This window comes from Geospiza fortis, unplaced genomic scaffold (genome assembly GCF_000277835.1).
Source record: "Geospiza fortis unplaced genomic scaffold, GeoFor_1.0 scaffold41, whole genome shotgun sequence".
Taxonomy (NCBI): Eukaryota; Metazoa; Chordata; class Aves; order Passeriformes; family Thraupidae; genus Geospiza; species Geospiza fortis.
Genome location: NW_005054299.1, coordinates 18,273,296 through 18,288,048, shown reverse-complemented (window position 1 = coordinate 18,288,048; position 14,753 = coordinate 18,273,296). Strand labels below are relative to the sequence as shown.

General features: G+C 40.9%; 1 protein-coding gene across 3 annotated transcripts in view; it reads right to left on the bottom strand.

Annotated features, from left to right (window-relative positions):
- The window catches only part of RASGRP3 (RAS guanyl releasing protein 3), a 58,583-nt gene that overhangs the window by 20,309 nt on the left and 23,521 nt on the right, over nt 1-14,753 (bottom strand). For all 3 annotated transcript variants that reach the window (XM_005416256.2, XM_031060893.1, XM_005416257.2), the window contains exons 2-9: nt 8,214-8,406; nt 6,574-6,676; nt 5,867-5,929; nt 4,572-4,703; nt 3,589-3,736; nt 1,866-2,039; nt 1,364-1,480; nt 783-1,058 (exon numbers count right to left, since the gene is read on the bottom strand). In XM_005416256.2, coding sequence (XP_005416313.1) covers nt 783-1,058; nt 1,364-1,480; nt 1,866-2,039; nt 3,589-3,736; nt 4,572-4,703; nt 5,867-5,929; nt 6,574-6,676; nt 8,214-8,283 — 1,083 coding nt within the window. In that variant the 5' untranslated portion in view covers nt 8,284-8,406. The remainder of the gene's footprint in view (nt 1-782; nt 1,059-1,363; nt 1,481-1,865; nt 2,040-3,588; nt 3,737-4,571; nt 4,704-5,866; nt 5,930-6,573; nt 6,677-8,213; nt 8,407-14,753) is intronic.

The following is a 14,753-nucleotide window of genomic DNA, read 5'->3' as shown; positions in this document are numbered from 1 at the left end:
TGTCACAAGCCAGCAGCTCTCAGTCATTACAAAAACAAAACAGGACAATAAATATCTACCTTTATAGTTCAAAATTTAAGTTAAAGGACTGTTGCAGGGTTCAACATCTGGTGCCTGCTCTTTCCTGTCCCACTAATCAGGATTAAGACTTGTTCCCAGGTTGCTTCAAACAAGGATCAACTGAAGGAGGTTTTCCAGTTTCCCCAAACTTTCCCAGCCCTCATTACAATGAAGCCATAGGTATATCCACACCAGCTTGGTTGCTCCAAGATCAGGCTCATATTTGTCAGCTTCCTTAGTGCAAAGCTCTGTACCTGATCAGTCGAGTCCAAATCCATCACATTTTTATTTACTGGACAGGAAGGGTACTGTGTCACAAGGAAAGCACAGGGGAGCAAATTGGAATGATGCTTAGGCAGGAATTTCTCTCACGTGTTGATGCCAGCATGTCTTCCAGTTGTTCCAGAGGAGACATAAACCTCCATTCTAAGTAGTCAGAACTGAGTTTTACTTCTTCTAACATAAATACAGCCCTCCATCTGTCATTCTTAAAAGAGGTAATTTATAACAATTCTGTTGCTGCTTCCAGCAGCCATATGACTGTACTAAAACTCTTTGACTTTCTTAACACCTCATGTGAACCTGTTTCTGTTTTGTGTTTTTTCCCTCTTCTTTTTCAAAATGGAGATTAAACTATGCACTTAACTTTATAGATATGAGTATTCCCACTGACACTCAACATTTGAATCGCAGCAGTGAATTGAAACATTTTCAATACTTACAGTTAGCAGGTTAATTAAATCCAAATTAGGCTCTAAATGATGAGAAGCGGTTTGCAGGGAAACCAGTTCGCTCAAGGTGATGGAAAGCTGCTGCATTTTCACTATGTTAACTTTGTTCTCATCTATCCAATCAGGAAAAATGACATGGACAGCAATCAAGTCTTTCAAATGGACTCCCAAGATAGGAATTTTGAAGCCAACACAGTCAGCAAAAGTCTTGCGGTAGTTGCAGTAGTTTCCATTGGAAGAGACCAGCTCTGTCATTTCGTTCCAGTCCTACAAATAGCCAGAGAAGCAAGTCCCTGTGAAAGCATTCATTGCATTTCCTTAATCTGTTTTAAATGAACACAACTCTTGTCAGGATGATGACAGTGTTAATTTCCTCTCTGGCACAGGCAATCAGCCAGGGGATCTCTGTGAGCTTATCCCACTCCACTGAGAGGAATGCAACCCAGTGCCTTTCAGGATGCTCTGCCATGATCCAAATATTGTGCTGGTGGGACACCTGCACTGCAGAACCCATCAGACCTCAAAGAGGTCATGTTCCCCTCAATATGTCTGTATTCTGGAGTCCATCATACCTTTGTGACTTCTGAGGACAGGTGAGAGTGAGTCTCTTTCAGGCGAGAAATAGAGCTGTGGCTTAGACCTCCCACCACTGCCATCAGTGTGTTGAAGTTCTGGAGGTGAAGGAGCTTCTGCAGGAGAGATTAATCATGCATAATTGAAAATCAGCAAAATTCAAGCAGCAGCTACTCAATGTCACACACAGCAAGTTAGAGGAGACAACCCATCATGGCTAAAGCACAAACGAATAAACCAGGGCACATAACAGAATGGTTCAGAGAAACACACAATAGTGACAGTTGCCAAGTGGAATAAAATAAAGAAAAATTATTATAAAGTTATGTCTGCTAGTTAAAAAATGCAGGCACGCCACACCTGAACAAATAACTTCAGTGATATTGAACAGGCTGTTCACTGAGGAAATCACACAAAGAGCATCAGCTGATTTGTTAACTGGAATCACCATTTATATTCCTGCTTTGTACTGGAAGAAAACGACTCATCTGCAAGACTTACCTGTGCAACATTGATAAACTTTGTGATTACTTCTGCTCTTTGCTGGGGTGTTGGTTTGCTGAGAACCATGAGCTGGACCCATTTAGAGATACCATTAAATAAAGCAATTGATCTCTCCAAAGTAGGATTGTTTTCCAAGCAGCCATGGATCACATAGCTTTGGTAATCTGTGAACTAACAGAGAAAAGACACTTGCAGTAAAACAGTGGACAAACTGGAGAATCAAACTGAAACTTTGAAACTTTTCTTTCTAAAGCTCCTCTTGTTTAGAAAGTGACCATGATTCAGGGTCAGCACACCCTGCTGCACATCTCCTCCTTAAAGTCTTTTTGCTGTTGTTTTGGTGTGGCTTTTCCTTAAATGTCAATTTACAACTTGTTTGTGTGTCAGGAAATACAGAAGCCTGCAAAATGAGTGTGATTGCTACTTCCATCTTTCCCATAATTTGCTCAACACATTGTATTCTGTGTAGTTATATTTGATACCTTCAGCCATGGTACTCTATAGGATCCCAAAAAATTAAATTTCCCTGAATGTTTGAAACAGTTTTCAGCTGTCCCTTAAAAGGAGATTTTCAGTAATTTAGGACATCATTTTAGCTTGTGTAGGGAGTTGCTAGCAATGCCAGACAAGATGGGTCAAAACCAGCTGATCAAAACCAGCCTGCTAGCAAAACAGGAGGGCATATATTCTAACACAACAGATGCTTGTCTCCTAGCTGCAGATAGACAGTAGTTCAGTGTTCAGATAACTTAATTTTTTTTTGTTATTGTTAACGCTGCCCTTCCTTCTGCCCCATTTTTTCAAACAGGTAAAACCAAACACAGGATTCAGACTAATCATATTCTGCAATTACGTATCTTTGAGAGAACAAGTGGTACAAGATCAATTAACTCTTGCTGCTTGCAGAGAATCATCTGGGACAGCAAAATTCAAGCTAGAAGAATTAACAGAGAAGCTAGAAAGAGCAGGGGAAAAAAAGAAAATTCATTGTAGATTTGCGTTTTCTTCCTGGAATCCCCAAAGGAATTCAAATGCATCTTAAATCTAATTAGAAATCCATGCCTTTTTTCTTGTCCTTCCCTCCTTATTTGAGGTCAGCATTGCATGGATCACAGTAGGGTGTTTTCCTATGATTTGAAGTCTAGAGTCATTAACCTTTGAACATTATTAAGTGACATCAAAAGTGATTCTATTTAGACTGGGCTCAGCTCCTCATTGATCTCTTTTTCCTTCCTCCCTTGAAACAAACAAAAAAACTCATGCATTTCTCTTAGTTTGGGAGTTGGATTTCTCTCATGCTTCTGAACACTAAAAAAAGTCTCATTTGTCATCTTGAGAAGTTACTGCTTCCATTTGCCACCTGATCCAGTAATACCATGTGACCCTTTCATGTGGATATTTGCTAGCAGAAATCAGCATTTCTTTTGGAATTTGTCTTACTCATTTGTTTTATTTTAGCTTCAACTTCAGTTTTTGTCCACTTTTGCCTCTTGCCCTTGTACAATCCTCCGTGAAAAGAAGAAACTGTGCCTGAATTTCCCTCAGTGTCAAAAATCATCAAGTGCAAAAAGGTCCAGGAAGTGCATGGCTATGTATATGGAGAGAGCATAAAGATTCACTACACTGAAATGTTGATAAAAAAGTCATAAATGTGAAACCATGTGAACACTCTTTAAAGACAGGCTCCTAATTGCAAGTGACAAAATTGTGGGCTTCTTACAGAAATTCTCCTAAAAGATTTATGCTCCAGGAAAGTGAGATGTTCAGCTAGCTCAATGGGCTCCAAATGGTCAAACAGCAGGCAGGCTTTTCCTTTCTTGGAAATCTTCTTCCTCTGTGTAACTCTTCTCATCCAGTCATAGGAAGGACTGCAAAGGAATAGGAACAAGTCTCAGTTTTGTTTGGGTGTATGTCAGTGCAGCCCACAGCTGGAATGTGTTGTGTAAAACTGATCACAGAAGGACCACGAGATTTCTGCCCTGTGACATCCAGCACATTACAAACAGAGTGAGACCTGTTCAAGAGTGTAACAGAAGCTGGGAGCTTTGCATGCGCTACTCCAAGTGATTTTTCCTCTGTAAGTCCACAGGTCCCTGAAGTAATGGAACAACAGAGACAGCCAAATACTGTGAATGTGTCATATTTTAAAAGAAAATCTACAATATCAGATGAGATGCAAAAGTATGTCTGGTGATGTTTAAAAGGTAACTTTCATTCCAGCTTGTCAAGGAAATAGTAGTTGTAATAATTTTGATGTAATGCAACTACATATGTGAATGTTAAAAATTCTCCAGTTAAATAATAGAAAACATTGCAAAAACCAAAGAGATTATGGGTGAGAAGACAAAAAAGCATCCCTGAGAAGATCTAAGATTTACACAGCGTGCCAGTCACTACATTGCTTGCTATTTTGTACGAAAACTTGTAGAAGAAAAGTAATCCTAATCACTTAATTGGCACGTGCTGTGTCAGAAAAATAATTTATTTCCTGTTTATATGAAAAATTTACATACAGATAGGAATCTTCTCTTTACTGCGTAACTATAACTTCAAATTTTTAGTAGCTTCAAATTTGAAGACAATTTTGCAAGTGCTTTTTTTGCTCTCTCAAGATCAAGATGGGCCTTAATATTTTTGTACTTTGTACAGAACTAGAATTCTGCTGTTCCAGACACAAAGATGTCCTTGACATGACATCCTTACATGCTGGAGATATCAATGAGATGGATGTGATCCTCATATCCAAGCTGGCTGGCTACTTCTTGAAACTCTTCAGTCAAACGAATCAGCCCAAGATCCAAGTTAAACTCTGCAGGAAATTCCAAAATCCAGTATCTGAAATCCACAGACAGCAGTTAAGAGATGCCCAGAGACTCAGGTATAACATTCAGTGGCCGCATATATTTTACACACATTTTTTTTCATAGGACTTATTTCAGGTCCACTGTTTAGACAGAGAGAGGCAACTCAGCCTTCTTCTGTAATTATTTGTGACGCTGAAGTGGCAAAAGGCACTTTATCTTTTTTTTTTTTTTTTTTCTTAACTCACAGCAGCACAACAAAGCAGCATTCCATTGAAATGCAAAATTAAAGTGGTGTCTCAGGTGACACCCACAGAAGGCACACACGGTGTCCTGCCTCAGGCTGCCAGGACACCCAGATAACACTTGCACTTAGCCCCTGCCCAAGTGAGACAACTTGGTCTGCTCAGAAAAGATTTTCCAATGAAAATACAAACGTGCGTTTGAGTGGCAGTTCCACCAGGATAACTGTGTAAATCAGGTGTAAGCCACATAAACTTACATGTAAAACATGCAAGCCCCTCCTCTATGTAAGGGGGAGTAGAAAACGCTTTATCAGACCCCCTCATTTTCTTCTCAGTGATGTAACTTCACCCAGGAGGAAGGAGGAAAAAGCATTTGTTTGAGTAAAGCAATTGATATCATGATTACTTAAAAATTCATCCTTTCTCTTTTACAGAGAAATGTTCCTACATGAGAACAGCACAATATATGAAAGCTTCCCCATGGAAACAAGGTCAGAGCAGTGTTGCAAGGTTTGGAACACACCCAGCGTGTAACAACTTCAGCATCACTAACACGCTCCTGTCACCATAAATTATGTAGGGGTTGCCAGGGATTGCACGAACTGAAGTCTACAACCCAGAGACAATTTTCTTCTCCCACACTAAGTTCCAGCTGGGAGCAAAATGTGTCTCCCCTCTGTGTGGCACTGAACTTGTCACTCTCTGAGAGGCTGATAAACCATAAAACTCACGAGCCAGATAAATGAGAACAAAAGTTTTCTGTCAGCTTTTTAGCTAGATGCAGTTAAGTGTCTTAAAAGCTGGATGGCTCAACTTAATTGTTTTAAACACACAGAAATTGCCTCTTCACTACAGAATGGAGACCAAGTAAAAAACCCAAACAAACAAAATTACATAGATAGTATTAACAGAACATAAAACCAAAATGCTAGAGGACCAGAAGTGCATTTACCTCATGAAGTAGCAGATTTTCAATCTGAATTCATTGCAGTTCTCCCCGTCAGCATCTCTATAAGTATGTCAGCTAAAGAAAGCTTTGTGTGCCTTGACTCAGCAATGTTGTTTTTATTCACTGGAGGCTGATACTAGAACAGCTGAATTTATCAAAAAGTATCAAACTTTCCTTCTAGAGATAACCACATTATGCCTCTGGTATTTCATTCACTTTCACAACATCATAGGGGACAGAGACTATTTCCTGGCTGCCCCTTTTTTTTCCCTATCAAAAATGCCTCTATTCTACAATTCTGAATATTCTGCTTAAAGGCTTCTTGCCAGCTCTGGCTAACCAAACATGAAAATAGTTATGATAACTGAGTTAAGAGGTATAAATGACACGTAGGTAGTTAGATATCACTGAAAATTCATAGTACTCAAAGGTCAACCTGCTGTGATACACTTGAAAAATTATCTTGGCCTCATATTTACAGTTATTCAGGGTTGATGCAGAGTTAGTATTCTTGTACATATGTAGAAAACCTACGAAGTCTTTATGTATGAGCATAAAGAAGCTCACAAACTCCCACCTTCTAGGTTGAAGAAAAATTCACCACTGAACCTTGTTTGTGTTAATTAATTGGCACATTTTTACAAGCAGTCAGGAAAACAATCTGCTTTTGATACTGCAATGCCAATTTGCAGCACTTTGTGAAAGGATATGTGGACAGAAGCTTGCCAGCCAGCTCTGTGGAAGGCAGATACCACCGGTGCATTAAAAGAAAGGTTCTTGGCAAATGGCTGGAGCAGGGGTTTCCTTTGTCATCTGCAAAACAGAAACAGTGAGTTAACCCCACCATAAAAGGGAGGAGCTTTTACTCTTCAAGCACAGTCAGACAGAAAGGATCAAAAGTGGAAATGCTGGCTCTTTATCTAACAAAAAGGTAGGAAAGAACACCAGAGCACAAAAATGCCCCTTGAAGAGCAACTTGCTAGAATGCAGTGAGTGTTATTTAAACAGAGGAAAAAACCCAAACCAGTTCAGATAACAGGCCACAGCTAAAAAAAATAGGGCATGGGCAGCACTGTGCTAAACTTTATATAAAGACAGTGCCAGTAATCTAAGGGACAAATCCAAAATTAGTCCACCAAGAGGGGGGAAGATGATTTATGTACAACTCAATTCAATACTTATTAAAATAAATATTGCAGCTTTATAGCTTTAAGTTAGTAGTTAAATTATTTTGAAAAATGGATCTGCTTCAAGGAATTCAATGTTAAAGCAGCACCTAGCACCTCACATCTGTGCCCGAGGTCACATCTCCAGCTGCTGAACAGAGACTGTTGTGTCTTTGCAGTGTAGCCACAGAAACTACACAGAGTTATTCCCTGTCAGACTGGCTGACCATCAGTCTTCCCCAGCATCTGCAATGTTGGATTATTCTGTCTGTCACTTTTTTTGAAGACGTAGATGATGTGATGTATGAAAAGAAGAGCCACACATGGAGTGTGCTTGTCAAGAGAGTGTGTACACAAGAGGGACACTATTTCCAACAGACAGCAAGTGCATGGGCTCTGCTAATACTTAAATGAAGTTCTAGAGCAACCAGTTTGATGGTGGCCTACAGAAATGGATGTATGGGATTCACTGCAACTGGTAGCAAGGTCTATCCATCCATCAATTGTTCAATCTCTCTTGCCTTTAGATACTTGTTTCTCTTCACATGGCATACAAAATTAGTACTTCCTTCCAATCAAAATCTGTCCTGCGTCTCCAGGGAATCTAAATGTAGCTTTGTGAATCAAAGCCCTGTTTGAAAATACTTAAGCCCATCCATGAACTCATTTGTCTGTAATGTGATAGATGTCATGATTAATGGTGTTATGGATCAAGGTCTTTTTCATCACTTCTTTCCCTCAGACCTGGTACATCACATTTTAATAAAAGTAAAAAGATTGAATGAGCCTTAGGTCATATTCTTACCAATTATTGTATGATGATTTGGAAAACCTTTAAAAAAATGACTGGTCAAAACCACAGCTGTGTAACCACTCAAGACAAAGATCACTGCCAGAAATAACTCCTTGGATAATACATCTAAACATTTCTCTTGGTAAAGGCCAGCATTGTAGAAACCACCATACCCACAATTGTGCATTAGCTATATTAAGAAAATTTAATACAGTATGCATGTGATTAAAATTCTGGCTTGCATGATTCTGAGCCAAATTGAAACATGGAAAATTTTACAGAACAGAAATGTTCTTAGCCAAGAGAAAGACTGGCTAAACCAGAGAACAGCAGGATTTATATTAAAAGATTAATTTCAATAACAACAAAATAAAATATTGAAAGAGCATACCAAACATTTCAATACAAGTGTTCAAAAGCTCATCTAATGTTGCAGCCTTTCCAAGAGTGTTTGACCCCATTGTCTTTTAATCGTTGTCAAAATATAAGAGACATTTTCACCAAGTAGAAGGATGCTTCTTCAAATGCCCAGCTTTTTCACTTTATTTTGTTGGTTGCATTCTTAGCTGGACTTCAATGAAAATCTGAAGAAAGTAAAAGAAATCATAATTATATGACTATATGAATGAATTCTCAGGATGCAATGCTTACAGTTCAACTCATCTTTTCTATAAACTGCTTTTTCCCCCACATGATAGAGAGCATGTGAAAGCTTGCCATAAGTTTTCCTTACATTCCATCTTGTGTTTCTAAGCATTGTCCAATTGTTTGTCCACTAGCACAAAATAAATCCATAGCTAGGGTCATAAAACAGACACCAGATGGCAAATGAGGGCCTGCATGTACAATGACGCACGTTTTGTTCAAGTCATTCTATTTACACTTGATAAGTCACTTTTTGTTAATAACCCTGCTTTTATGTTTTTAAGCATAACCACTTTTCCCCCTGAGGTTACTGGTTCATGATAATGCTAATGGTCTTAATTGGCACAGACCACATAAAGTGTTTAATGAAGTTCATAAGATCAGCTTTTTAAAATAAAATAAATCTTCCCACAGTAGCTGAGCAGTCACAGAGACCTAAACACATACAGAAACTTCTAAATTTTATTATACATCTACTATGCATTTAAATATCAAATATCCTTTAACTTGAAGATGCACAGAATACTCTAAGTTTTCAGGAGTAATTTTACAAATTATATTTAAAGAACAAATCAGTACTTCATTATCTATCTGCGACTAAGCCCCACTACTGCCAGATCACACCAAGTGTTTGAAATGTGATAAACAAGTACATCCAGCAACTTATCCGGAAAACAAAAAGCCGAGAGTAGAACTAAAACAGTCCTTGAAGTGAAACTACAGGAATTTGGGAAATTCATTTTCAGAAGTCATTGCCCATAACATCAACTTTTTAAAGCTGGTCATGCAAAGCACTGATGAACTATATACCTGCTTTAATTTACCCACAAATACCAAGTTTTCCAAAGCCACTCTATCACAGACCTCACACAGCAAAGCCTGCAGTCCTGGTAGGACTGCCATTCCTCACCCTTTTTACAAAACCACCCTGACCCCCTTGCCACTGGCCAGTGTCACAATGAGCAACAGAGTGACACAGTGAGCTGTCTCTGCTTGCAGCCCTGCAAATGTCACTGTGATCCGGCCACCCAAGGGACACCAGGCAGTGGCAGCTTTACCGTCCCTGCTGGTGCCACTCCAGCCAGGCAGCTCACACCCACAGCACAGGCAGGTGTGCTCCTTCTCCAGCAAAAGCAGGGCCAACACATCTTGACACAACTCCCAGCTCCCAGGAAGAGGAGAAACCCCTTCTCATTCAGGATAGGTCTGCACTGCTGAGCTGATCATGCCCAGACTAGCCTACAGCTCCATCAGTGAAGTGTCTCAAGCTCCCAAGCAGACTTGGCATATGTGAGCTGCTCATTGCTGGCCTGTGCTGGCTGCCTCCTGCCCCTCATCTCCATTTAGGACACCACTGACTGGCCAGAGGTGCCCTGGCAGCGCAGTGCACTGCATCCCACCACCTGGAAAGTGTCCTGCACTGGACACTGCTTGATAGACCCAGAGTCCTGCAATGCTGAGCCTGTTTGAAGTATGCAGCAGTGTTTTGCTTGGAAGAACTTCAAAATATTCAGCCAAAGATGTTCCTATGAGGAGCAGCTGAGAGAGCTGGCATTGTTTAGTCTGAAAAAAGGTAGACTGAGGGGACACCTTATCACTTTCTAGAACTGTCTGCAAGGAGCTGGTAACAGCTGGGGGTCTGCCTCTTCTCCCAGGGAACAAGCACCAGAATGAGAGGAAATGGTCTCAAGTTCCACCAGGGGAGAAATTTAGATTAGATATTAGGGAAAACTTCTTCACTGGAAGGCTGGCCAAGCACAGGCTGCCCAGGGAAGTGGCTGAGCCACCATCCCTGAAAGCATGTGAAGGTTGTGCAGATGTGGCACTTAGGGACGTGGTTTGGTGATGGACTTGGCAGTGTTTTGTTAATGGTTGGATTTGATGATCTTACAGTCGTCTTTTCCAACCTAAACAATCCTATGATTCTGTAGTATTATTTTTAGATGTGTTCCTACAGCCAGGTTCTTTCTGGTCCCATCCAGCAATGGGTTTAGACATGACGCTCTCTTCCTTGAAGCTGAGAGGATCCTGGAGGATGTAAGCACAGCTCATGGAACAAGGAGTTTCTACCAGGCAGTGCACACACAATGCCTCAGCCCAAGCCAGCTAACAAGAAACTTAATGAGAGAGGTGCAAGCATTAGATCCTGCCCCTTCCTCCTAGGTGGAAGGAAGCACTCTCCTCTGAATTTGGTGGTGCAGAACACCCTCTTGAAAGAACATGCCTGTTTTTCTAGGAATCATACACAGATGCTACTTGCAATGAGCTGAGGAGAAACTAAACTAATCCTTTCACACAACAGCAGACAGAGAAAAAGGGGGGAGGTGAGTACACAGTGGTCCTTGGCTTCAAACCTGTGTAGCAGGTGGTGTCCAACAGGTTGGCTCTGGGGCTGGACTGGGCAGCCTCAACCCCTCCTGCTACAGCTGGGCTAACACTGAAACCCAAAGTTGTGTGACGTGAGCAGGAGAATGCAGAGAGATGTGTGACTCGTTAACCTGCTGGTCAGGCCACAAGAGCTATGGTTACCCTAGGGTTAGTCTTTCTTCCCAAGACTTTTTATGTCTTTAAAATGAAAAAATAAAGAAGTAAGCAGAGCATTTCTTTGGTTTGCTTTCAGAGTTAACCAGCAGCTGTGCAGTGTTTTTCAAGATCACAACCTTGTTCACTTAACTTTTGCTAGAATCCCACTTAGGGCATGTTTTCCCTTTTTGACCATACCCAAGTCCTTCTCTAAGTGCTTAAATAACTGATGTAATTTCCACAAAGGCACTATCTAGCTCTTCCAGATTTATCTGACTTAAGCTTTCTTTCAAGAGGAGAAAAATAAAATAATTTGCCATTTCAAAATATTTTTAGTCAGTACTTCAAAAAATTAAATGAGGAAAAAATATTGTATTTTCTGTCTAAGCCTAGAAAATTGTTGAGCATGAAATATAGGAGTGGAAAATATGAAATATTTGAGCATGAAATATAGGAGATTTGATCTGTCTTTTAAATTTTGTTGGTATTCCCATCATCTGTAAAATGTAGCACAGGAGAGCATAATCTGTCTTCCACTGACAACATAAAGGCAGCCATATGGTAATTAAAAAGTAATGCCCTTGGTAAAATTGAAGGTTTGATGTTTTTCTTCAATTTTACAACAACTACTTAAGTAGCAGACACCTAGATCCTGACAGAGCTGTCCTCCCAAACAGCCTGACTTCTAAAGGTCAGAGCATTACTACAATAATGCTTCTTAAAGAAGAATAAAGCATTTCCACCAAATGAAGAACTGGCTGACTGGGTCTGAGTCAAAACCTAATATCACATCTCTTGACTGCAGACTCCAAAACCCACAACAATTACATCATTACTTGTGTGATCAAGCACTGCTGTTCTGCTAAAATAATAAAGGCATTGTCTATAACCATGCCACAATGGTTTCCAACCACACACCAGCACCTGTGGAGATGGACGAGTTAAATACAACTCTAAATTTCATCTATATAAATTAAATAAGCTATATTCTGTCAACAGTTCAGTATAAGAAAGACACAAAGTTAAAATAAAATAGAATCATCACAAAGTATTTCTACAAATAAAAATTTTAAAACGTTTCAAATATGTGGCAATTATTAGAAAATTGATTGCCAAAAGTGCAGATGGACTTTCAAACAAAGGTAACTTTGAGAATCTCTGCCCTCAGCTGCTTTGCAGCATAACACTGAAATATCTTATTGCCATCCAGCTGTTTCAGGGAATAATTGCCCACTAGAATGAAACAAATAAATGCCTTATAATGGAATTATAAATCTGATTTGGTTTACTGTGGTTGACATGGGCTGTTAAGGACACAAGAGGCGCACAGTCCTCCACAGCCACCCATTCTCATTTTTTTATCAGGCCACTTAGAATGGCAATATCCCCTGCAAGTCTTGCTGGTAACCCACCACATGCTAGGAAGGGATAATCAGGAATAGGTGAAGACTGCAGCAGCAGCAATGCCACCAACATAGACCTTAGCACTCACCCAAAGCCAACAGCTTGTTCTCCTTCATTTAGGCAATAGAAACAGCCACAATACCCCTACGAACCAAGTCATGGTGTCAGGCATGTCATGCTTTATTTTATGCAATATTTCTATCATGGGATGTGCACTTCCTCCCTAGGGGGAAAGCAGAAACAACTGCAGTGATGTGCTCAGAGGTTAGGAGCTTGCCATGGACTGAACTACAAAACAGAAAGTTCCTTCCAAGTCCTGCCATCACCCCAAGTGCTGCATGCACATGGTTCATCTAAGCAGATGGGTTTCCTTAGTAATTTTGGGCAGTGTAATTGCATTTTGTGTTCAACATTTTGGAAGTCTTGAGATGGTGCTATTGTGGACTGTCCTGATAGATTACTTGAAACAAGTATGGAGGCTGTGAGCTCTTGAGACAGATGTGGTCAGGTGCAATACATTAGTTTTTAGAAGAAAAAGGATATCCTGGCAGCAAACTTGTAATCTTATGCAAAAGCACCAAGTGATGTAAACAGGGTGGGCAGCATGAAGCCAAGGTTTCAATTAGTAAAACCAAAAGACTTCACTTCTGCTGCTGGAGGCTACTAAGGTGGGGGTCCACACCCACAACCTACAGCAGTTTAAATAATATTAAAATGTCAAGCCTGTACAAATCCATGTGTGGGCACTCCATGTGTGGATTTCAGGCAAATTGTATCGGTTACAGGTGCAAGCTAAATCAATAAGTCGGTTTTAAATAGGCTTAAATTTGAGATACCGGCCAATATTTATTCAGCTAAATTAAATTCAAGCAGCTTTTTAGTCAGGCCAAATTAAATGTATGTGTAGTATTTCCCCCATTTATTAAAAGTGGGCTATTTTCCTTCTACTTAAAGACTTCTAATAAATAGAGGCACATGCAAAGACTCCCACATTGATACAGAGGCACCTCTATGGTTTATCCATAAACTTTCCAGATGCCTGCACACATAAGACTTGTATTCTTTACAAGATTAGGACATTCTTGGGGCTTTAAATAAGCCAGACCTCCCCTCCTCCAAGCCTACACAACACACCAGTGAGTGCTTGCATTAAACAGCTTCCACCTAGCAGCTGGAGGACTGCTAAGCGGGAGCAGCCCAACAGGGAAATCCAATCAGTAGCAGTATGCAGAAAAAGAAGTTGAGAAGAAATCATGAGTCTCATGAGAAAGTTTAAGGGTACCTTCCCTTGCTACACCTCTTTCTATTAGTCTGTCTTAATCACATCCAGGGCAAGCTCTTGAGGACAGAGGTCACCTGCTACCCTGTAGATGTAATGGAGGCTCTCACAGTAGGACCCTTTCCTGTTGTTAGTCTCCACAAATATCAGTGTAATTACCATAATAAGAATCCCAGCTGGGGCTGCGCCTTTGCCTACACAGATGCAAGCAAGACATCTCTTTGGGCTCAAGTCAGCACAGACCTTAGGTTGCCTACTGTGTGGCTCCTGGAGTTCGTTCTGTCCCAGCAGTTATGTAATTCTTGTAGCTGGGCAGGACCAGTTTATTTATTACAGTGCACACAGCTCTAATTCTAGAAAACTCCGAGCAAGTGGCACAGGGGGTCAGGTTTCTCCAGAGTGTGACGCAGGACAGGGCAGAGATGCTGTGCTGTCAGGCAGCCCAATGCCACTGCCTGTGCCCAGCCCATGACCTCAGCACCACGTGCAGCTGGCTGCAGGACGGCACATCTGGCTTACCAGTGACCTTTGTTGTATGGAGCAGGGACACAGAACAAGGGACACATTGTGGCGCTGCTCCATGAATGCAAGATACAAGTCTTGTTGTGGGCAGGAGAGGAATGAAAATAGAATATGGGAGTCCTGGGCTCATCTGACTTCCCAGGACTTGTTCACCTTTGTTGTGCACCTTCAGATTGTAGTTACACAATAAACCACAGCAACTGTCTGCAGCCTGTTGCTTTGATTCACATTGGTTTTTTTTGTTTTTGGATCAAAGGAGAACTTCAAAAGACACTGAACAACAGAGTGGGATGTCTGTGATTGAAAAGAAGGTAGGACAGGTACTCTGCTGGTGGCTAGCTGGAGCCAATCCTTTGGTGAGACAGCCAGCAGTGCACGAGGTCAGGGTCTGTACTCAGCAGCATCTTTCCACTGCTGCTCCCTTCTCACTCTGGTCCTATGCTCCAGCACGGGTTCTCTGTGGGCCACAGTCCCTTCAGAAGTGCACTTGCCCTTCCATGAACTTATCAATGGGCCAGAGGCTCTTCAGGGAAGTAAGTACCTGTCCTGCCACAGAGC